Consider the following 22,957-nt stretch of genomic DNA (forward strand, 5'->3'; position numbering starts at 1 on the left):
TGCCTATTCACCAGACTGGGGAAAAAATCTAAAAAGTCTGCCAACACCAAGTGTTGGCAAGTATGGGTAGAAACAGGAGCTCTCATTTGCTGCTGGGGCGAGAGCATTAAATGGCATCAGGACTCAGGCGAGCAATCTGTCACAACCAGGTGAACTATAAACTGACAGTTCTAACTTTCGGCACTATATTAATGTCTCATACAGCACCTCCCCCCGCCCCGCCAAATACATTTTTTAAAAGCTACATGGATGGGGGGAAGTGCCAAACTGGAATATAATCAGAAACAAATGAAACAGCTATTTCACATAAATAACATAATCTATGGAAGGCAGAGAAATAACCCAACTTTTGAACACAGTATAGTGACGATGTGCCCTCTGGCGGAAGACAATTAAAAATTTAAAACCTGTAAGCAGGAACTGTCTATTAGTTAGATTTGCTGGGTCAGCAATTCTGAAACTACATCATGCAGTATGTCTTGTAATCTTTACAATGTTCGTATGAAATCACTACGGTTATTATGTCCACTTGACTGAAGAAGAAACTGACGCACAAAAAGAGACATATTTCCAAGTTAGCCAGTTGGTAAGTCACAGAGCTGGGCTTGACCCCAGGCAGCCAGGCTCCAGCATCCATGGCCTTGACCTTGGCATGTACTGCCACCCAGAGTCCCGCTGTCACCAAATGGCTTAGCATTAGGGTCATTCCCTTTGCACAGAGGAGGTGCCTGAGGCTCAGACCAGAGGCAAAGCCACGTGCCTAACATCACACACCTAGTAAGTGGCAGAGCTCTGATTCAAACCCACACCTGCTGAGTCCTGAGTCTGTGCTTTTATTCACTGCAATAAACTGCTGAGGAAGAGTTAGTAATCATCGTTAAGACAATGAATAATCCTAGTAATAGTTGCTGCTGTGCTGGAGGTCTCCATTTGCCCCTCCTGACCCACAGTCTAAGCTTCTCCATCCTGCTCTGTGCCCCGGGGTCGGTGGGGGCGGAGTGGGGTGGGCTGACCTGTATGGACCACAGCAACTGGCTCCCCTGCCTTCTGGCTTCCAGGTGGGCTGGGCTCAGGATTGGCTATATAATTTGCAGGGCCCAGTACAAAATGAAAATGCAGGTCCCTTGATTCAAATGTTAAGAATTTCAAAACAGGACAGGGACTTCCCTGGCGGTCCAGTGGTTAAGAATCCACGCTTCCACTGCAGGGGGCACGGGTTCTATCCCTGGTCAGGGAACTAAGATCCTGCATGCTCCGCGGCACGGCCAAAAGAATTTCAAAGCAGGAGAGCAGAGCACAAAACCGAGTGTGGGGTCCCGTGGGACTGCACCCATGAAGTACGTCCTGTGAACTAAGGGGAGCGGACCTATCATTTCCCGGCTCCCCCTGCAGCAGCGGCCATTCTTGCCTAAGGGTCCCCGCTCCTTCCAGGCGACTCTGCACCCCTGTCCTTCCCCACCCCCCTCACCCCTGCCCGGAAGTGAAGCTCCCTGCTATTGGCCCCAAGGCTTCCCCATTCCCTGCTCACACCTTTGTCAAGACTCTCGACAGGCCCTCTTCAAATCGTCCTCAGTGGAGCATGCCTTCTGTTTCCTGTTGGGACCCTGACAGTCACAGATCCCCATTTGCTGGGAACTCACCACATCCCAGGGCACACCTTCACCTGGCCCTGGGATGCCCGCGCTGAGGCAGTCCTACTTAAGAAGGGACGACAGAGGTTCAGAGAGGGACTACACTTGCGCCCTGGCTGGGATTTGAACCCAGGTCTGTCTGCCACCCCTTAGGGCTTTCATCACTCGGCCCCTGGCTGCTACTACTCCTTGCTCCCTCCTCTGTCTGACCATCCAGGCCACCACTTGTTTCTGCCGATATTCCAGGTGATCCCTCAGAGCAGACCTCGGGCCGAATCATCCCTGTGTGACCACTGCCTGCCCAGCTAATGCAGTGTGGACCTCAGGCAGTGATGGATTTTTCCGAGGCCAGTGAGAGGGTCACGTTCCCCACTATGGTCTGGGAGTATCGAGGGAGGAGGGTGGATGGGAACTAAATGTGGTCCTGAATGGCCACTTGGTGGCTGTGTGACTTTGGGAGAGCCAGGACTCTTTCTGTGCCGTGGTGTCCTCGCATGTCCAGTGAGGATAAACCACAGCACTTCCCTCGTAGGGCTGCTGGGGAGGAGGGACAGGTTATCAGTGGCTGGCACAGAACACAGATCAGCGGTTCTCAAAGTGTGGTCCGGGCACTCCTGGGGATTCCCAAGATCTTTTCAAGGGGTCTGCACGGTTACAACATGGTTTAAAAAAAACACTAAGCTGTTATTTGCCTTCATCCCTCTCATTCTCTTCCAGGTGCACAGCAGGGTTTTACAGGGACCGTATGACCAGTGCTATTGCAAGAGACACTGAATGCAGAAGCAGAGGTGAGAAGCCAGTGCTCTTTTTTTTTTTGGCCACACCGGGTGGCATGCAGGATCTTAGTTCCCCGACCAGGGATCGAACCTGTGCCAACCACTGGACCGTCAGGGAATTCCCTCCAGTGCTCTTTCAAGCCAGGCATGAAAGGGAGCTGCAACGTTGAAAATGATGCCAATCTTCTGCCTACATTTTTTTGTTGTTTTGGAAAATATAGTTATTCTTCATAAAAGAATGCTTTGGGGTTCATATGTGATTGATTTATTGTTGTTGTTTTAAAACAAATCAATCGTTTAAATATGTCTCAGTTTTCATTTTTAATATAGTAAATATTAAACATGCAAACAAGCTCTTTGGGATCTCAGTGATTTGTAAGAGGTAAAGGGATCCTGGAGACAGGGCAGTTGAGAACCGCTGGGGTACAGAAAGCAATGATGTTCGTGACACCCTATTCAGATCTGTTGCTCTCTGCGTCTTTGCCCGTCTCCCGCACCAGAATGTGAGCCCCACGGGGGCCATAAGTTTTTGTCAGTTTTGCTTACTGCTGTATTCCAGAAAAGTGCCTAGCGTGTTGACATAGGTGCTCAATAAAGATTTGCTGCATAGATAACTGAATAAATACTAATTAGTGTCATGTGCTTTTATTATCAGTCGACTTTTTTTTTTTTTTTTTGCCAGGCACTATGTCAAGCACTTTAGAAGCATAACTATGCAGGAGGGGTGAAGAGTTGAGGGGCCTGGATTTGAATCCAAGCTCTGCCACTGGCTACCCTGGGCCATTAGTTCACCTCCCAGAGCCTCAGGCATTATTCCTGGGATGTAAAGGCAGGAGTTGTCACACCTTGGGAGGTGAGACGCAACTCCTACATTCGCACCTCCAGTCAGCGCATCAAACAGTTAAGATACCAAGCACCACAGGCTGCCAGGCTAGGAGCAGAGATAAAGCAGACACTGTGTCTGTTCTCTAAGAGCCGCTGTTTTGTAATGGAGACACTGGCTAGCTGTGTGTCCTTGGGCCAGGCGCTCTACCTTCCGTGCCTCAGTTTCCCCGTTGGTCAAATGGGGGATAATAACAGTACCAGTCTCTTAGGGTTGCTGGGAGGAGTCAGTGAGAGCTCGGCACAGAGGCTGGTGGGGGAAGCACTCCATGAATGCTGTTATTTTATTCATTTATTTATTTTGGCCGCCTGAGTGGCATGGGGATCTTAGTTCCCCCACCAGGGATCGAACCCATGCCCCCTGCACTGGGAGCACCGAGTCGTAACCATCGGACCGCCAGGGAAGTCCCATGAATGCTGTTATTATTCTGTGCAAAGCCAGCCCCCTACCTCTGGGCCTTGGTTTCTCCATCCAGGAAACAGGTGTCAGGGTCCTGGAAAACCCTCAGTGTGCTTGTTATCTACCTACTGCTTTTTGGCTCTAAAGCTTTCCTCCCCCTTTGTACCCCCTGCCCTAGAGGTGCTGGGTGCTTCCAACAGTGGCTACTATCTGGACTGCCTCAGTATTCCCTTTCTGTTTCCAGCTCTTCTAACACATTTGAAATAAACCCCTATCTTAAAATCCCCTCTGTTTGAAATACCTCAAGTGGGATCTGACCCTGACTCTGGCCCCACTGTGTTTAGAAAGCCCCCGTCTGTGTCAGCCAGGCCGTACCTGCAGCTTCTTGAGCTGGCTGTTGACAGTGGCCAGGTCCCCACCAGGGTCCACATCTTGCAGCTGGCTTTCCATGTGAAGGAGCTTCTTGTCCAGCTCAGCGAAGCTCTGCACCAGCTGGTCGGCCTTGCTGGCCTCAAAGAGCTGCCTCGCCTTGGCCTGGGTGGTGCTCTCCAGCTCCGCCCAGCACTGCCGGATCTCACCCAGCTTCTTCCGCACCGAGGCTGCCAGCTCTGGTTTCTCCTGCATCAGTTGCTGGCCCTCCTGCCCCAGACGATGGGAGGCAGGAAATGAGGGGGAGGGAGTGGATGGTGGGGAGGGACAGAGAAATATGGGGGCAGCAGAACATAGGGAGAGATGAGGAGAGAGAGACAGAATCAAGGAGTTGGAGACACACAGAGAGACAGAGACATGAGGGGTGGTTGCAGAGAAAGCACCAAGCATGGGAAGAGAGACGAGGAGAGACAGACAGATAGACAGAGGTGTGGGGAGGGAGACAGACAACACAGAGGCATGAGAAGGAGACAGAGAGAGACAGACAGCCATAGAGTGATGGATACAGAGACGTGCACAAAGTTAGAAACATGGGAAGAGACCATAAGACAGAGAAGGGGAGCGAGAGACAGAGATGGAAGAAAGAGACAGAGAGAGAGAGAGGCAGAGAGAACAAACCTCCATTAAACTCAAAGTCAAGGAGAGTGGCTTTGCCACGTGCCACCATTATGGGGCATCGGTGGCCATTTAATGGTTTAAAACCCACCTGGGTGCCTCTGTTTGAGTGAAAAGAGTGGGGGGATCCAGGGCAGCAGGTCTAGGGGCAGTTTTGGGGGTTGATGCTTAGAGCAAAAATCTGCCTGGGTCCCTCCAAGCTGAAGTCAAGCTCCAATATATGTTGGCCTAGAGCCACATATATCATATTACATATTAAAAATAACAATACCATAGCAGTTACAGCTCCTAGGTGCCTGGCCTTGTGTTAAGCACTTTATGTACTCAAGAGTCTATATTTATTATTTCCTAATTTTAAAGCAGAGCATAAACAACAAGGTCCAATTGTATAGCACAATGAACTATATTCAAAATCTTGTAATAAACCATATGAAAAATAATATATATACATGTATATGTATGTATATATGTATATACATATATATAACTGAATCACTTTGCTGTACACCAGAAACTAACACAACGTTGTAAATCAACTATACTTCAATAAAAAATTTTAAATTAAAAAATAAAAATAAAGCAGAGCAAACTGAGGCTCAAAGAAGTTAACACAATTCCCCCAAGGCCCCAGAGCTGGTAACAGGCATAGACAGAATGAGAATCCAAGGTTGTAGGAACCCAATGTTCACTTTAACCCCAGCTTCCCAGGGCTGCCCCAACCTGACTACCTGACTTTCTATTTTAAATGCTCCAAATGGTGTGGAAGGAAGCCTGGTGGGGGAGATTATAAGAAGGGGTGAAATATTTAACAACCATTCAGAAGAGATGTTGGCCATTTTATAGACAGGCAAACTGAGGCTCAAAGAGGTTACATGAATTACTCAAGGCCACAAAACTAGGAGCAGATGTGGAAATTATCTGAACCAGTTCAGGGGTATGAGAAGAGCAGGCTGGCAGTGGAGGGTGAAGGAGGTGAGACATGGGTTCCCTGGAGGCCCCTGGCACCTGGCATGGGCAGCGGGTCCTTCTGCATGCTCACCCTCTCAATCTTCTCCAGCCACTCCTTATTCTGAGCCAGCTCTGCCATGAACGCCTGATGCCGGAGCCATCTCTTATGCAGCTTGTGGCCATCTTCCCGCATGCTGTCTCGCGCCATCAGCATCTTCTCATGGATCCATCCATCCAGCTGTGCAGGACGGGGGAGGGTCTCAGCCAATTCCCCACAACCTGCCATAGCACCCCCCATCCCCTCCACAACGTCCCAGGTTCAGGGCCTAGGCTTCTAGGACTGGGGAGGGAGAGAAGGGTGGGATGGAAAAAGCTGTGCAAGTGAGGCCTTTATGGCAGGGGTGTGCAGCTTAAGCCCTTTCCTAGGGAGATGGATGAAAGGGTCCCCAGAATGCATCATCTCTTAGCCCTCTGTCCTCAGGGCAGCCCTTCTCAACTCCTCATAAGCCCTAAGCCCCAAGGTAGGGTTCCTGGGCCAGTCTTCCCACCCATAGCCAAATCAGCCCTCCAAAACAAGTCCTCCAACCTAATTTATCTCACTTCCAATTCAGTCTTGCACCCTCACCCCCAGCAATCCTTAGACCCTTCAATTCAGTCTCAGCCACCTCCAATAATGACCAATTCAAGATCTCCAACCCATTCCCAAAGGTATTAGGTGAAGCCCCCATATCTAGTCCCAGACCCCCAATATGGCCAGATGAACCCCTAAAAAACCTCCCAACTAGTGCCAAGTCTAGTTCCCTCCAAACCATCCCTCCAATGTGGGGTAGACCCATCCCCTGCAACCCAGATCCAGCCTCCTTAATGAGCCCACAGGACTCCCCAAATCCAGCCTTGAGGATCCAGCCCAAGACCACAGTTCGCCAAAACCATGATGCTTTCTGGCCCCCAACCAAAGCCAACCCCCCAAGTGCAAGCATCAGGGCCACCTTCTGGCTCCCCAAATGAGTCTACCCCAAATGAGTTGCTACAAATCTAGCATCAGACTCTCCAGCATGGACGAGATAGAACCTCCGCAGCCAACCCCCCCTCCCAAACTAAAGCCAGTTCTAGTGCCCCCACTCACCAACAAAACCAGTCATCCCAAATGCAAGCAACAGGAGTGGGCCCCTCTCACTACCCTCAGCAGGACCAGTCACAGGGCTGCTTTCTGAGACACCCCTCCCTCCCAATGAGGGACAACCTCAAGCAGGAACCTCCCCACTCATGACCAAACCTGGCACCTGGGCAGTTTGCTCCTCCCCTTTCTCCTCCCCCCTCAGTCACAAGATCCTCCTCCTCCCTCTTGGAAAAAAAAACAACAAAAAACCACGGACTCTGGCTTACAGTCATAGCCAAGGACAAATTCACAGTCGGCCAAACCCCACTCCATGTCCCCTGAGCATGTGCTCCCCAGAGGTCCAGGACAGCGTCATACTCCCTCATACATACACAGACACACACACGAGCCAAGTCAAATGCTGAATCCCCCAATGCTATCAGATTCCCGACAAGCAGGGAAGAGTTTGCCAATGGCAGCCACAGCTCATAGGGAAAGCAAAGCCCCTGAAGGAGAGGTACTCTGTCATCAAGGTAAAAGCCCCCCAAAAGTGATTGACCCCCATCACTGAGGGCAAAGCCAGAGTCCCCAACAACCCAGGGGGAAAGCTCCCAAATGTCAGAGCCCTCCAAACCCAGAGCAAGTCCAAGACCCTCATCGCCCAAGACAGACCCCCGCAAAAATGATTCGCCCCCATCATCTAAGGCTAACACAGATTCTGCAAGAACCAGGGAAGAATCTCTCCAAAGGTTAAGAGTCCCCCAACCCCAGGGAAAATCTCAGATGCCCCATTACCCAGAGCAGAGGCCCCTAGAGAGGTTGGGACCCCCTTAACCCCCAGAGCAAATCCACACTACCCCAGGAGTAGCCTTAGAAGTCCTTCCTTTCCGCTACTCTCCCTTGGGACCCGGCCCCTCAGTCCGGCCCGCAGCAGCACCGCGGACAGCTCCCGGCATCTGGGCCCCTCCCCAGGGCTGGGGTCCCTGCGACTTACCGACCCGCCCCCGCGCCGCCGGCGCCCCTCCCTCCCGTGGCGGGCGGGCGAGCACGCGCCCAAGCCCCCTCCCCCGCCCGCCTCGGCGGGGGTGCGCGTCAGCCCCCTCCCCTGGGCGCCCCCGAGACCTGAAGTGGCGGAGGCGTTGGCGGGCGGTCCCTGCAGCGGGCGGGCGGGCTCTCGCCCCTCTACCGCGACGGCGGCGGCAGCGGTGGTGACGGCTGAGTCTCCGGCGGACGCGCGCCCCATCCCCCGCCACCGCGCAGCGGCAGCGCGCCCGCCCGCGCGCGCCCCCTGCCTGCCTACGTGCCCGCCTCTCTGCCGGGCCCCAGATGCGCGTAGAGGAGAAATCATCACCCTCCCTAAAGCATGGGGAGGGGGGGTGTTCCTGCGCCATCTCAGATGATTGCTGCTTGGTCCAGAACAATCTAAAGAGAGGGGGAAGGGGCTCCTGGGCCAAATCAAACGGGGGGGGGAGAGGGGGTAGGCTGGGGCCTGGGCTACCTCAGCTATGTGAGGGGGTGAGGTGGGGTGGGAAGAGGCTCAGATTCCTGGCTACCTCAGCTCTGCAGGGGTGAAAAATATGGGAGGGAGCCGGAAATATCTCTTATAAGACTTCAGTCCAGAATAATCTCCAGTGGGAAGAAGGGGGACAGGGGGTTCTTGAACTCATCTCTAGTGGGCTCGAGTCCCAGACCCATCTCTAATGGACTTGAGTTGGGAGGGGGAATATGGAAGCCCTTATCCATTTAATGTGTGGGGAGAACATGGGGGTTCACCATGGGGGGAATCAAATCATCTTTAATTGGGGAGATTCGGACCTGGTTCCTGAACCATCTTTGGTTGGGGGAAACTTAAGTACTGTATCATCGCGGAGGGGGTACTAATTATCCTGAGTCAGGTAGATGAGACCAGGACCATCTCTGTTTGGGATTAGGAAAATGTTTACTGGGCCATCTCTCATGGGGCCATCTCTTATGGGGTCAGGGTCCAGAATAGTTTCTATGGAATGCAGGGTAAGGAGAGAAAGGCAGCGTATCTCCTGAGCTGTCTCTAATGGAGAAGGGGACCTGGACCACCTCTGATTTGGGGCGATCCTAACGGTTGTGTAGCTCATCTCTAAAGGGGCAGAGCTTGATTCCTGGACACTGTTAAAGGAGCGAAGGCTTGGTCGGGGACTGTCTCTGACCGAAGCTGCGCTCTGGGCTTCTGGTCCACCCACGGCTCCCCCCACCCCTCTCCTGTCTCCCGTCCCTCTCTCCCCAGCAGAGAGCTTCTCACGAATCTCCGGCGGGGAAAGGTGAGATCAGCGCGCGTCTCCGCGGGACCTGTGGGCGCGGACGCGCGCCGTTGCCAGGGGCGCCCAAGGCCCCTCCCTCCTTCCCCAGCGCGTGGGTGGAGGAGACTTGAGGAGCATGCGCACTGAGGCCAGGATCCGCACGCCTCCTGGCGGCGCGAGGTGAACATCGCTCCGCGACCCATTTAGACGGGGCGTCTCCTCCCCCACTGCGCCTCAGTCCTGGAGCACTTCCCTGCCTAAGAAAGAAGTTCCTGTGCCCCAGCACAGCTGGAGTTCCTACCTCGTGGCAGTCTCGGAGGAAGTGCTGCAGCCCAAGTTGGTCGTGTAGCTTCTGCATCCATTGCTGGGCCCGTAGTTGGTTTTCTTGGCTCCTGGGGGTGGGGAGATAGGAATTGGGGGAAACCTGTGTCTGGGGGCGCTGGCAGTAGGGCTGTGAGGGCGTCAGGCTTGGCAGGGCTAGGAACCTGGGGCATATGTACGAGCGAGGAAGAGGAGAGAGCAAGGTAGGGATGGGAGTAAAGGCAAAGAAATATCAGTGGGGGCAGAGCCAGGGACAGAGCTGGGGGAGGAAGAGAGAGGAGGGAGGGAGAGGAAGGCGGGGGAGAGAAGGAATGGGAGAGAGAGGGACAGAGACAGACAGATATCTGAAAAGAAAGAAATACCCTTAGAGAGACACAATCCCATAGAGAGAGATAACAGACCTACAGAGTAAGAGATACCGAGAGAGATAAAAACTTAGAGAATGAGAGGCACCTAGGGAGAAAGAGAGATCAGGAGGGAGAGATAGATTGATGGGGGGGGTTATGCAAAGGCTTAGAGAGATAAACAGGAACACATACAGGTACAGGACCAGAGACAAAGAGAAACAAAGACTTCAAGAGGGAATGACTGACAGAGACTTGGACGAGAGACAGACAAAGAAAGAGACCCAGAGATAGAGAAAATAGGAAAACACAAGGAAAGAAATGAAGCAAGGGTAGTGCCAGAGACAGAGAGAGAGACAGACAGAGAGGAGAGCAGTAGACAGGAAGCAGAGGGAAGGAAAGTGACCGAGAGGGTCCGGGGAGGGACAGCCCAAAAAGGGACAGGAAGAGAAGTGGCCAGATGCCCCCAGTAAAAGACACAGCCAGACAGACAGAAGGCTGCAACAGAGCTGGAGAGAGGGATGAGAGCAAGGCATGGATAGATGCAGCTGGAGCCACATGGAGGCAAGGACGGGCAGGCCCTTGGCCTAAGTGAACTGGCCGGGCTGGACCCCGGCCCCGCCACCCCAGAGCCAGCAAGCACCGCAGCCCCAGGCAGTCTGGCCTCCTGCCCACAGTGCAGGGCAAAGTGCCCAAGAGGCCTGGTGGAGAGGGCTGAGGGGGTCCCTCTTTGCTGTGCCTTGAACAAGCAACTCCCAGCTCAGGGCCTTGGCATTGGCTGTTTCCTCTGCCTGGAATGGTCTTCCCCCCAAAGTGTACTCAAATGTCACGTTCTTAGCGAGACCCCTCCTGATCACTCCCCAACACTTTCTGGCTTTCTTTCCTTCTTTAACTTTCTCCTTTGCACTTAACACTATCTAACACACTGTATATGTTACATATTTCTCTTGTCTGTCTCCCCCCCAGGATGTCATTCCATGGGGGCAGGAATTTTTTGTCTGTTTTGCTCACACCTGTATCCCCAATGCCTAGAAAAAGGAGCTGGCACACAGTAGGTGCTCAATATATATTCTATGAATGAAAGAAAGCAAGAGAGACAGAGAGGCAGAGAGAAAGAGGGAGGGCAGAAATAAAAGTAAAATATCCGAGAGAGAGAGAGAGGCAGAAGAAAAGACAGAGAGATGCAGATATAGGTAGAAAAAACAAGGAGAGAGAGACAAGGAAATAGAGATACATAGTTGTACAGGGAGATGGAGGCAAAGAGATGGAGTGTGCGGGAGAAAGTTACAGAGAGGGGCTTCCCTGGTGGCGCAGTGGTTGAGAATCTGCCTGCCAATGCAGGGGACATGGGTTTGAGCCCTGGTCTGGGAAGATCCCACATGCCGCGGAGCAACTGGGCCCGTGAGCCACAATTACTGAGCCTGCGCATCTGGAGCCTGTGCTCCGCAACAAGAGAGGCCGCAACAAGAGAGGCCGCGACAGTGAGAGGCCCGCGCACCGCGATGAAGAGTGGCCCCCGCTCGCCGCAACTGGAGAAAGCCCTCGCACAGAAACGAAGACCCAACACAGCCATACATAAATAAATAAAATAAAATAAAAAATTTAAAAAAAAAAAAAAAAAAAAAAAAAAAGAAAGTTACAGAGAGAACCAAGGGCAGAGCTGGATGGAAGGGCCAGAGACAAGCAAAATATGTACTCCCTCCTGCCAAGACTCAGCTCAGGAACCAGGAAATAGGAAATGCCTCTGAAATTGAACCAGTCTCAATCCCTCCAGGCCTTCACCAGCCAACTTGTCAAGCATCAGTCCTAGGGATGAGGAAAATCCCTTTTTTCCGGCAGGGTGAGAAAAGAGCTGTGACCTCTGGCAAGTCTGTTCCCCTCTCTGAGCCTCATGTGCCGAATGCAGACAAGATGCAAGAGCGCCCTGCACGCAGGGCTGGGCCAGGTTCCAGGCGAGGTGAGGCTCATGGAGAGAGAAGTGACTTGCTCTGAATCTACAGGTTGAGAGGCAGAGCTGGGACTAGGACCTGGCCCTGTTTGACCCCAGGGCTCCCATGGCCCCCTGCATCTCTCCCATCCTGGCCCTGACCATTCTGGGCCATCCTTGTCAGACAGCACGCGAGCTCTATGAGGGCGGGAATCGTGTTCTGTCCTGGTCACCGCTGCGCGCCCAGCATTGCCCCACACAGGGCCTGGAACACAGCGTGGACTCAGTACTTGTTTAATTGGCTGAAGAATAAATGAATAGGGACTTCCCTGGTGGTCCAGTGGCTAAGACTCTGTGCTCCCAATGCAGGGGGCCCGGGTTCGATCCCTGGTCAGGGAACTAGACCCCGCATGCTGCAACTAAAGATCCCACATGCCGCAACTAAAGATCCCACATGCCGCAACTAAAGATCCCGCACGCGGCAACGAAGCTCTCACGTGCTGCAACTACGACCTGGCGCAGCCAAATAAATAAATATTTTAAAAAAGAATAAATGAATAAACAATAGAATGAAAGGAGCCATTAATGACTGCAAAGGAATGAAGGCATGACTCAGAAGGAACAGCCCTCCAGGCCCCTCCTCCTCCTCATTCTGCAGAGCCCGGCAGAGAGCAGACACTCAAGAAATGCTGGGTAAAAGAAGGAAGGGGCCAGGCATGGAGCGGAGGACCCTAGATCATGAATTTGCATCCTCAGGATGAGAATCTCCATAAAAGTTATCCTTTAGGAAACTCCAACCTTGTCCCAAATGAATTTAGGGAAAAAAGACGCCGGAGACCGAAAAGACAAGGGGCTGGGGCCTCGGGGCTGTGGATGGTGGTGGAAGGACTGGGTATGATTTCCATCAGGAGACAGAGGCTAGAGCAGCACTGGGCTCTCTTCCTGCCTCGCTCAGCCCAGAGAGGAGAAAGCTGGGGTCACCAGGACGGGCAGAAACAGCAACAATGACGGACAGAAAGAAGTGGGCCTGGGCTTCCCTGGTGGCGCAGTGGTTGAGAATCTGCCTGCCAATGCAGGGGACATGGGTTCGAGCCCTGGTCTGGGAAGATCCCACATGCCGCGGAGCAACTGGGCCCGTGAGCCACAACTACTGAGCCTGCGCGTCTGGAGCCTGCGCTCCACGACAAGAGAGGCCGCGACAGTGAGAGGCCCGCGCACTGCGATGAAGAGGGGCCCCCACTCACCGTGACTAGAGAAAGCCCTCGCACAGAAACGAAGACCCAACACAGCCAAAAATAAATAAATAAATAAATAAATTTTTTTAAAAAAGAAGTGGGCCTGAAGGAAATCCTATAAAGGACTCTGCTTGAGGGCTGGGTTTTTTTGGTTTTTTTTTTTTTTGCGGCAGGGAGGGGCTGCTGTTTTGTTCAGGGCTTAGAATAGTGCCTGGCACACAGCAGATGTTAACATTTTAACAACCAGTCCGGCTATCCCAGGCTGAGGGCAGGCTTGGGAGAGAAACTTTTCATTGTGTATCCTTTTGCAGCTTTTGGGTTATCAACCATAAGTTACCTTTTCACAGATCGTCAATTTAAATCGAATCTAAAGCAATATGGAATTAAATAGAAATCAAAGACACAGAGAGGGAATTCCCTGCAAGTCCAGTGGTTAGGGCTCCACGCTTCCATTGCAGGGGGCATGGGTTCTATCTCTGGTCGGGAAACTAAGATCCCGCAAGCAGCGTGGCACGGCCAAGAAAAAAAAAAAGAGAGAGACAGAAGAGCAGAAATGTGATGGAAAGAAAGGGAATTCTGGCCTCCTCGCCCCTCCCCTGTGCCGAGATCCCACCCCCTGTGTCCCTGCGGTCTGAGGGACCTACTTCTCCAGCAGCCGAGTCACGGCCTCCTGGGCCTGCTCCCCGTAGGCGTTGCCCTGTCTCAGCAGGCTCTCAGCAGCCTGCACGGCCACCTGCATCTTCTGCTGGTTCAGCTCCATCGTGGTGAGAAAATCCCGGTGCCGTTTCAGTGCCTCCTCCACCGACTCCACGGTGCCCGGCAGGTCCAGACCCGACAGTGCCATCTCCTGGGAATGGGGGAGGGGTGATGCTCTGTTTAGCCCTGCTTCATTCCAGGACCAGGGAGAGGCTGCCAGCCTGCCTTGCCACCACTTTCCTCTCCCTTGCTCACTGTGTTCTAGCATTGAACACGCCAGGCATGGTCCCACTTCAGATCCTTTTCCCATGCTGGTCCCTCCAGATAGCCCCACGGCTGGCTCTTTCACTTTCTTCAGGTCTCTGACCATCTGTCAAAAATAACATCCTCTTCCCCCAGCCATACCCCTTTATCCTGCTTTATTATTTTTCATAGCATATACCTGACATGATATTATATATGCTATTACTTGTTTATCATCTCCTCCCCCACATATACACACACACACACTAGAATGCCAGCCACACGAGGGTGGGATTTTGTGTTTTGTTTCCTCTGTGCTCAGCCGCAGAATATTGCCTGGCACAGAGGAGGCACTCAGTAAATATTTGGTTAATTGATGAAGACTGACCTGGGTCCTGTGTGACTTCAAGGAAGTTCTTTCCCTCTCTGGGGTTAGTTTTCTAGTTCTTTCCCTCTCTGGGGTTAGTTTTCTAACTGGTGAAATGGGTGGATCAGAAAGGATCTCTCAAGGCCACCTCAGCTCCATTGTTTAGTAACCTCATGATTCCAGGGGCCCTGTCTGTTTCTCCAGATAATCCTCTAACTGGGTCAGCTTTCTCTAGATAACCAGCACAGGTAGTCATGCTTTCTAAAATGATCCCTAGGGACTTCCCTGGTGGTCCAGTGGTAAAGAATCCACCTTACAATGCAGGGGACGCAGGTTCGATCCCTGCTCAAGGAACTGGGATCCCACATGCCATGGGGCAACTAAGCCCGCATGCCACAACTTCTGAGCTCGCGCGCCTCAACTAGAGAGACCGTGTGCTGCAAACTACAGAGCCCACGCGCTCTGGAACCCGCGCACCACAACTAGAGAGAAGCCCACGCCACAATGAAAAATCCTGCATCCCGCGGGCCGCAACTAAGACCTGATGCAGCCAAATAAATAAATAAAATGATCCCTAAAAGCTGGTACCTACTCTTGGACAATCTGAAAACTGGGTGTTACGTCTTGTCCAAATCCTCAAATTTGGTTCCCATCCCAGAAAGATCCCCCAAATGGATCAGCTGTTCCCAGATAACCATGGCACTTGATTCCTCAAGCCATAAAGGCAGTTACCCTCTCCAGAGAATCTGCAAATTGCCATTCCCAATAAGAAGATAATCTGCTAATTTAAGTCCCCAGAACCACTTAATCCACCATCATTTACTGACCCCAATAATCTCTCAGCCTGAATTCCCTCTACCATAGTCTTCATCCTCTGTTATCCACCCCAAGATCTTCTTTAAACCCCATTAGCCATCACCAATCAACCTCATACTCTTATTTCCTTCCAGACAATCCACAGACCCAAGAAGCCGCTCCAATGAACACCCAAATGCATTACTTACTCAGAATAGTCCACAAACTGTTAGTCACCTAAACTAAGACGCCACCCCACACATCGTAATCCTCAAATTCTGTTACACACCCACCCACACATGTTCACACCGGACGCTCCACAAACCCAGCCATCCGTATCAGATACATGCCACACACACACACACACACACACACCCCGCCGCTGACAGCAGATAAGCCACGAAGCCAGTGGTCCCCGCAGACACACTCCTCCACACATTTCCCTGTCCCCGAAATCCCCCGCGGCCTCAGACCCCCACCCGCGTCAACCCCGAAGCGGGCACCTGGTTGCGCAGCACCGCCCGCGCCTGGCGTAGGTCGCGCAGAAAGAGCTGGTAGATGTGCGCCTGGACCAGCGCCTCCCTGCGCGCCTCCCACAAGCCGAGCAGCTTGTGCCAGCCAAGTTCGAGGTGCGGCAGCCACTCGTCGAGTGCCAGGCCCGGGCCCAGCTCGGTGCCGTCGCCCGCCAGCAGTGCCTCGCTGGCCGCCACGATGCGCGCGAAGTCCTCCTCGCGCTGGTCCACTTCCTCCTTGAGGGCGGCGTGGCGCGCCAGCAGCGCGTCCGCCTCTTCCAGGCTGCCGGGCAGGGGCCCCTCGCCGCCGCCCGCCGTCTCCTGGGCGCGCACCAGCCAGTCCAGGAAAGCGTCCAGGTCGTGCAGGAAGCGCTGTAGGCGCCCGGCCGCCGCCACCGCCTCGCCACAGGCCTGAGCCGCGCTAGCCAACGCGCCCCACTCGGCGCCCAGTTCCTCGGCACCCTGATGCAGCCGCGCAGCCTGAGCCGGGAAGCGCACAGCCAGCAGGGCCGCCTCCTCCTGGAGGGCCGCCTGGCGCGGCTCTAGCGCTTGCAGAGCAGCCTCCAGGCCGCTGATGCGCCACTGCAAGGCGCCGCCCGCGCGGGGCGCGCTCTCCACAGCCCTCCGCTTATCGCGCACCTGGGCGCGCACCTCCGCCACCTCCAGCAGGTGGTTCTCTACCAACAGCACCGCGTTCACCTCCTCTTTGCGTTGTTCCGCCAGCTCCACGATGCGGTTCCACCTGCCCAGGGGAAGCAGGGCGGCTTAAGGAGGATGGAGACCCCTCTTGGGTGTGGAGGGCCCATCGACCCTAGGTAGAACCCAGCCACTGTGTGACCTTGGAATGTCACCTTATCTCACCGAGCCCCAGTTTCTGTCTGTGTAAAATGGACTCTACCGGGTACATTTGCTTAGAACAGCGGTTCTCAAAATGTAATCTGAGCAAGGGCAAAACTATCTTCATCAAAATGCTAAGATGCTATTTGCCTTTTCACTTTCATTCTGTCCCAAGTGTACAGTGGAGTTTTCCAGAGGTTGCAGGACAAAGACTGACTGCAGAAGCAGACCTGAGAACTCAGCTGCCTTCTCTTAAGCCAGACATTAAACAGATGTGCAAAAACGCAGAACAACGCCATCCTTCTCGCTACATTTTTTTGTTTTGTTTTGAAAGGTTTTTTTTCATTAAAACATGTTAGCTATGTTAACAGACTAAGTTTATTACTGTTATTTTTAACGACATAATATTTTTAAATTACTCAGTGTTAATTTCTAATATAGTCAATACTGATAGATATAACCCACTAAAACAAGCTCTTTGGGGTCCTTAATAGTTTTTAAGAGTGCAAAGTGTTCTGAAACCAAAGAGTGTGGGAACTGCTGGCTTATGACATCAGATAATACGTTGGATGCAATGAATAGTTACTGAGCGTGTACTATAAGCCAGGTGCTAAGGCAAACCTGTTTTATTCCAAAATAAATAAATGGGGAAAATTACGCATTGCCCTGTGCCTTCAGGCAAGTGATGATATTTCTCTGGGCCTCAGTTCCCTTTCATAGGCAGTGTATGGTCCAGTTTATAAGCACAGAATCCGAGCCAGACTGCCTGGCTGTGTCAGGCTCAAAGTCAAATCTGAGCTATGTACCCTTTGGTTAGTAACTTTCTCTGTGCCTCAGTTTCCCCGCCAGTAAAATGGACATAGCACAGTACCTACCTCATAGGGGTATTGTGAGAGTCAAATGAGTTATGGTTTGTGAAGTGCTTAAAACAGAACCTGTTAGCTACTATTATTGAGTGGGGATAATAGTCCCCACTATTGATATGGGGACTTGATATGGTCCTGAAGACCATATCAGGGCCTTTGCCTTGGCTGTGCTCCCTGCCTGGAATGCTCTGTACCCTCCCTCCCCTCCCCCATATGTACTCTTCCTGTGGCTGGATCCTTCTCGTTCCCCCCACCCCTTTTTTTTAAGCTCTGCCCTCACCATCCTGAAATCCTTTTCTCAGTCAGCCCCCAGGGAAGTGGCCCCAAAGCAGGTTGCCCTCCCTTCTCAGGGAAGCTGAAGGAAAAGGGCTTCCCCCAGGTCCACCCGAGCCCCCCGGGTCCCTCACCTGGAGGACCCACCTGATGGGGGGACCTTCCTTGGCTGCCTTCTCATCCCCTTTGAGGGCCCAGCTCAAAATGTTATGGCTGACCACAAGATCTAAAATGACCCCCAAGCTCCAGTTATGCCCTACCAGGTCACTCTATTTCCTGCATAAATCCTTAAAACTCTCTAAATATCTTGTTCACGTATTAGTCTATTTGTGAACTCTCTGTCACCTCTAGAATGGACACACCACAAGGGCAGAAATTAAGACTCTGAAATCAGAAGGACTCAAGTTCAAGTTCTGCTCTGGCCAGATTTGCCATGTGAACTTGGGCAAATCATTTCCATCTCTGATCCTGTTTCCTTATTTGGAGAATGGGGATAATTATGTCCACTTCATTGGGTGTTTAATGAGTTCATGTGGCTAAAGCACGTAGCACATCATCTCACTAAATGCCGTAAATCACTATTGCTGTCATTATCTTTTTAGGCCCTGGTGCCCTGGGATTGTGGAGTCTACAGAGACTTGGAAATCACTGGATATTGGGATCTTCCAGCACAGCAGTTAAGGGCACAGTCTTTGGAGTCAGACAATTCCAGGCTTGATCCCCATAACTTGCCGTGTGACCTCAGGCCACCTTCACCTCTCTGAGCCCCCATTTCCTCCTCTCTCACATGGGTAATTTACACCCCACAGAATTGCTGGGAAGACTGAATATATATATATGATCAAGAGCCCCAGTTCTGGATTCAGGCAGAACTGGGTTTGACTCCTACTTACTAGACTGAGTAAGCTTGAATAAGGATTTCACCTCTCTGGATCTGTGCCTTTATCCATGAACCCTACCTTGCAAGAACTACTGGCAGTGTTCGAGCGGGAAAGATTTAATTTGTTGCTATTCTTAAAGAGTTCTGAATTCTGGAAACTTTACTATGGAAATTGGGATATTGAGAGATAAAACAAAAGTGCTTGGAAAATTTCCTGGCAGATAGTGGATACTCAATAAATCATTTCTGAACAAGTAAATTAATACCCCATTGAAATGTATTGTGTCCTCATTTTACCACATCACCACTAGCACTGGGTATTTTAAGTTTTTTCAAGATTTTGCTAATTTACTAGATGGCCCTTATCATCTCAGGGATTTGAAAGTGCACGTTCTTGACTTCTACAGTTGGTGAATGAGGAAAAGAATAATGGGAAGAACTGGTGTGGGATACCTAGAAGAACTTCCAGCCCCAGGCCTCACCTACCTGCTGTTGAGGTGGTCCTGGCAGGAGCGCACCTCCTCTGAGCTGGGGTGGCCTCCTTCCACCAGTTCCTGAACTGTGTGGTTCACATCCAGGACACGGTCCATCAGACTGTTCATCTCCTGGTCCAGACTCTCAAATCTGCGGAAGAAGGATGGACGTGCTCAGAGAGGCCTGGACCCCGGGGACCTGTTCACTGGCTTTTGGGAAGCTGCCTTCCCCTGGCTCTTCTCCTAACTCTCCAACCTCACCTCCTCAGGCTCCTTTGCTGGCTCCTCTTCTTCTACCTGCCACTTAAATGTTAGATTCCTCAGGGCTCTGTCCTGGGCCCTCTGAGCTTTCCCTCACATCCTGCCTGGCCCATCTCACACACTCCCACAGTCCTTGCCCCTGAACCCATCACTCACACATCTGTCTCCAGCTTCAACCTCATTCCCTTTGAACCTGTCTCCAACATGAAAGCCTGCTGTGCGTCTCCTCCAGGGTCCTCACTGTACTCAAACTAGCTTCAACATCTCCCCCAATTTGTCCTTCCTCTGGGTCTCCATCTCAGGGACAGCCCCCACCCCCATTCCCTGGGCTCTGTTTTGGACAAACACTCCCCCCAAGCCTGTCTGCCCCCGTGGCCTGTCTACTTGGGCTCCAGCCCTGGTCCAGTCCTGTCCTCTCCTACCTGTATCCTCACCCCAGCTGCCTCTCTGGGCTCCCAGCCACCATTCTCACCCCCTCCAACCTACCCTCCACATGGCAGCCAGGGAAATCTGTTTTAAGCTGGCCATGGTCCTCCCTTGTTTAAAACAATGCCCAAGGCTGTGGCTCGGGTAACTGTGGGCACAGTAACAGCGGGGACCAGGCCTGTGTTTCCAGCAATGCTCAGCCCAAGACCTGGAACAGGGCAGGAGCTCAATAAGTACCCACTGAATGAGTGGATGGATGAACATGCTGAGAGAGAGAGGTGCAGAGGGTTCATCCACTATTTTAACAACCCATTTCTAAATCTGCCGACAGACAAATCAGTATCTAATGTGTCACATGGTGGTAACTGCTATGAAGAAATGTGAAGTGGGGTGAGGGAAGAGAAAGTGACAAGGGTCAGAACAATTTTATAGCTAGGGAGGTAACATCTATGCAAGGGCAGTGGGAGTCCCAGGGAGAGGGGTCAGGCTGGGACACCCCTGGGGGAGCTCAGGTTAATTTCGTGCCAGGTGACTATAAGCCTCATAGTAATAATAGCAGCCGCTCATGGAACGCTCCCTGGACCCAGGCATTTGCTAAGTAGTTTGCACATACTAAGTCATTTATTGTTCTCCAGTAGCCTGTGAGCTTGGGACTAACATCATTCCCATTTTACTGGAACCCCCGTTTCCAGGTGAGTGGACATGGGAACTGTTGAACCAAGGAAGGCGAGACTGTGTGCGGGAGGAAGGGGACCGGGGAATCCCACCAGGGCGCGCTCACCTGTGCTGCACCACCTCGACGTCGTCGAGTGAATCGGGCACACGCATGGCGAGCAGCCACTGCTCCTTCTCACCGATCCACAGCTCGCACGCGTGCACCTCGCCGAACATGCGGTAGACAGCGAGGGCATCCCGCAGCCACTGGCGCCGCAGAGCAGCCACCTCGGTCACCTCGGAGAACAGCTGCTCGGCCTCCACCACGCGCACCTGCAACGCCACCACCAGTGGCCCGGCGCCGCTGGCGCCCCCCAGTGTCGCCAGCTGACGCCGCAGGCCGCCCACGGGCCCGCGATGCGCCTCCACCTCCCCGGTGAGCGCGCGGTGCTGGCGGGCCAGGCGGCGGCTGGATGCTTCGTCGTGGCCGAAGTCGCCCGCGGCTGCTAGGCGGTAGGCGTCGCGGAGCCAGTCCAGGAGCCCGTCGAGGTCAGCACCGAACTGGTGCAGCGCCCGCGCCTCCTGCAGCCGCCGCTCGCGCCGCGCCACCGCCTCTTCCAGCCGCTGCCAGCGCCGCCGCGCGCTCGCCGCGCGCTCCGCCAGGCCCGCCAGGTGCACCGTCTCGGCGCCCGGGCCCACGGCGCCACCGGCCGCGGCCAGCTCCTCGCCGCGCCGCAGGGCCTGCTGCAGCAGCGCCCGCCGCCCGCCCACCTCGCCCTGCAGGATCTTGTGCTGAGCCAGGAGGCGCGCGGTGCTGTACAGGTCGTGGGCGCCGCCCGCCGCGCCCGCCGCGCCGCCGCCGCCCGCCGCCTCGAGGAGGCGCTCCTTGTCGCGGGCCCAGCTCTCGGCCTCCTCCAGCTCCTGCAGCAGCGCCCACAGGCTGCGCGAGGCCTCCAGTTCCGCGCGCCGCCCAGCCGCTCGCTCCTGCAGCTCCGCCAGACAGCCGTGCACGTGGTTCACGCGGTTGCAGATGACCTGCGGATCGCAGGGCTGGTAACCTGGACCAGGAAAAGGGGCAGATCCCGGGTTGGGCACGGGCCAGGGGGCGTCCAAGAGAGGGTGGTACAAGGCTACCTGCCTAGTCCTTGGCCCGACTTCATCAGATGCCAGGTTACACCTCCCCTCCTCCAGGCAGCTTCCCCTGACACCCCAAATCTGGAGCAGGCACCTTCTCTGGCTCTCCCAGGCTTCTCTGCTTCCCATCCCAGCCCGGACCACTCTGCCTGTGACTCCTTCACCCAGCTCTGAACCCTCTGGGCCGTCACTGACAGTCTGTCTCCCCTACTAGACTGGGAGCCCTGTAAGGACAGGGCCAGGGATTGTCTCCAGCACACCATGTCCCCACCACTGCCCAGCACAGGGTGGAGCCCAGAGCAGTCACCTACTGAAAACGGTGACTTACTGATTGAATGATGAATGGAAACAGAGATTCAGAGAATCCTACAATGTGTATATTTTAGTGTAAATATACAGTGTTTTCCCTTCAAAAATGGACCAGATGAAACTTCTCTACTCTTAAGCTATGCTTCTGGGTTCCCTCTCTCATCCTCTGTCACCTTATCTATTAACCCAGTGATGACCTAAACTCCTTTTTTGTCTTCAAATATTTCACCTTCCTCCTGGACCTCTGGTTTGTGACTGAGAACTGTGAGATTAACTTAATGGGTTGCAGCCAGCATTTCTTTAATGAAATGGAATAGAATGAACAGAAAATATCAGAGGTAAGGGGAAGCATTGTTTTATAAAGACTTTGTGTCTCTGTGTGTCTGTGTGTGTGTGTGTGTCTGCACGTGTGCCTGTGAACTCTGGGTCATGAGGTAAATGTATTTCTTACTGGGTCAAAACAGTATGAGAGACACTGCCCTAGATGGCCTGTGGGATTTCTGCATTTCTGGACATTCACTGAAATTGACCCAAATACGGAGGCATCCAACTGAATAATAAACATCAACAGCATCCATGTATCTGGCCCTTACTCTGACACACTGTCATTTAATTCTCACAACCATTCTACGAGGCCAGTATCCTCCTTAGCCCCATCTTGCAGATGAAGAAACTCACACCCAGGGAGGGAAGCTACTTGCCCAGGATCAGCTAAGAAGTAGTCGAGCAGGACGCCACACTCTGGACCACTTATCAGACAGCGCTGCCTCCCATCACCATGACAACACACACCCCACACTAGCGTCTTTGCTGTTTCCACGGTGCTGCTGGCGCATTGTCACCAGGCACCGAGACCTCACAAGGAAAAGACCGACGGAGCTTCCTTGACAAACATCTGTAAGAATGAGGATGAAGAGTGAAGATGGAGGAGAGGGTCCCGACAGTGTCTCGTGGGGTCATGAGGTTGGTGATGGGCTGAGCTAGGATGGGGATGTCCACCCTGGGGCTTGGAAGGAGACCTCAACATCTGCTCTTAGGACATGACCCAGTCCATGAGGGTGAGAAATCCCTGACCATCCTGCAAGCTGGACAGCCTCTTCCTTTCCTAACAATGCTCCAGGATTCCCAAGGGCCATGGCTCCAGATAAAGGAGTGAGACAGACCAGCCTCCAAACCCTCTCTCTGATCAGCTCTGCGGCTCTGGGCCTCAGTGTCCTCATCAGTGAGAAAGAAAAAAGCAGCCCTGATGCTGTCAGCACTCATACACAGTTGCACAGGACACAACATCAGACAAGACCACTCTGCAATAGGGATGGAGCGGGACGAAGACAAGACCGTTCCACAGTCACGT

The 22,957-nt window shown here is 53.1% G+C and overlaps 1 protein-coding gene across 7 annotated transcripts in view; it reads right to left on the reverse strand.

Annotated features, from left to right (window-relative positions):
* SPTBN4 (spectrin beta, non-erythrocytic 4) overlaps positions 1–22,957 on the reverse strand; it is a 73,647-nt gene that overhangs the window by 24,937 nt on the left and 25,753 nt on the right. For 5 of the 7 annotated variants that reach the window (XR_014256743.1, XM_082437515.1, XM_082437517.1 and 2 more), the window contains exons 14-20: positions 20,291–21,221; positions 18,836–18,973; positions 15,485–16,235; positions 13,525–13,727; positions 9,355–9,445; positions 5,773–5,919; positions 4,065–4,328 (exon numbers count right to left, since the gene is read on the reverse strand). Coding sequence is in view for 6 of the 7 variants with exons in the window: in XM_082437515.1 (XP_082293641.1) it covers positions 4,065–4,328; positions 5,773–5,919; positions 9,355–9,445; positions 13,525–13,727; positions 15,485–16,235; positions 18,836–18,973; positions 20,291–21,221 (2,525 nt within the window). In the remaining variant the exon portion in view is untranslated. Of the gene's footprint in view, positions 1–4,064; positions 4,329–5,772; positions 5,920–7,902; positions 8,038–9,354; positions 9,446–13,524; positions 13,728–13,831; positions 14,243–15,484; positions 16,236–18,835; positions 18,974–20,290; positions 21,222–22,957 lie in introns of those variants that run through there. The other 2 variants (XM_082437519.1, XM_082437520.1) reach the window with 2 other exon arrangements.

The sequence above is a fragment of the Balaenoptera physalus genome (genome assembly GCF_965194825.1).
Source record: "Balaenoptera physalus genome assembly, chromosome: 19".
NCBI classification, from domain to species: Eukaryota; Metazoa; Chordata; class Mammalia; order Artiodactyla; family Balaenopteridae; genus Balaenoptera; species Balaenoptera physalus.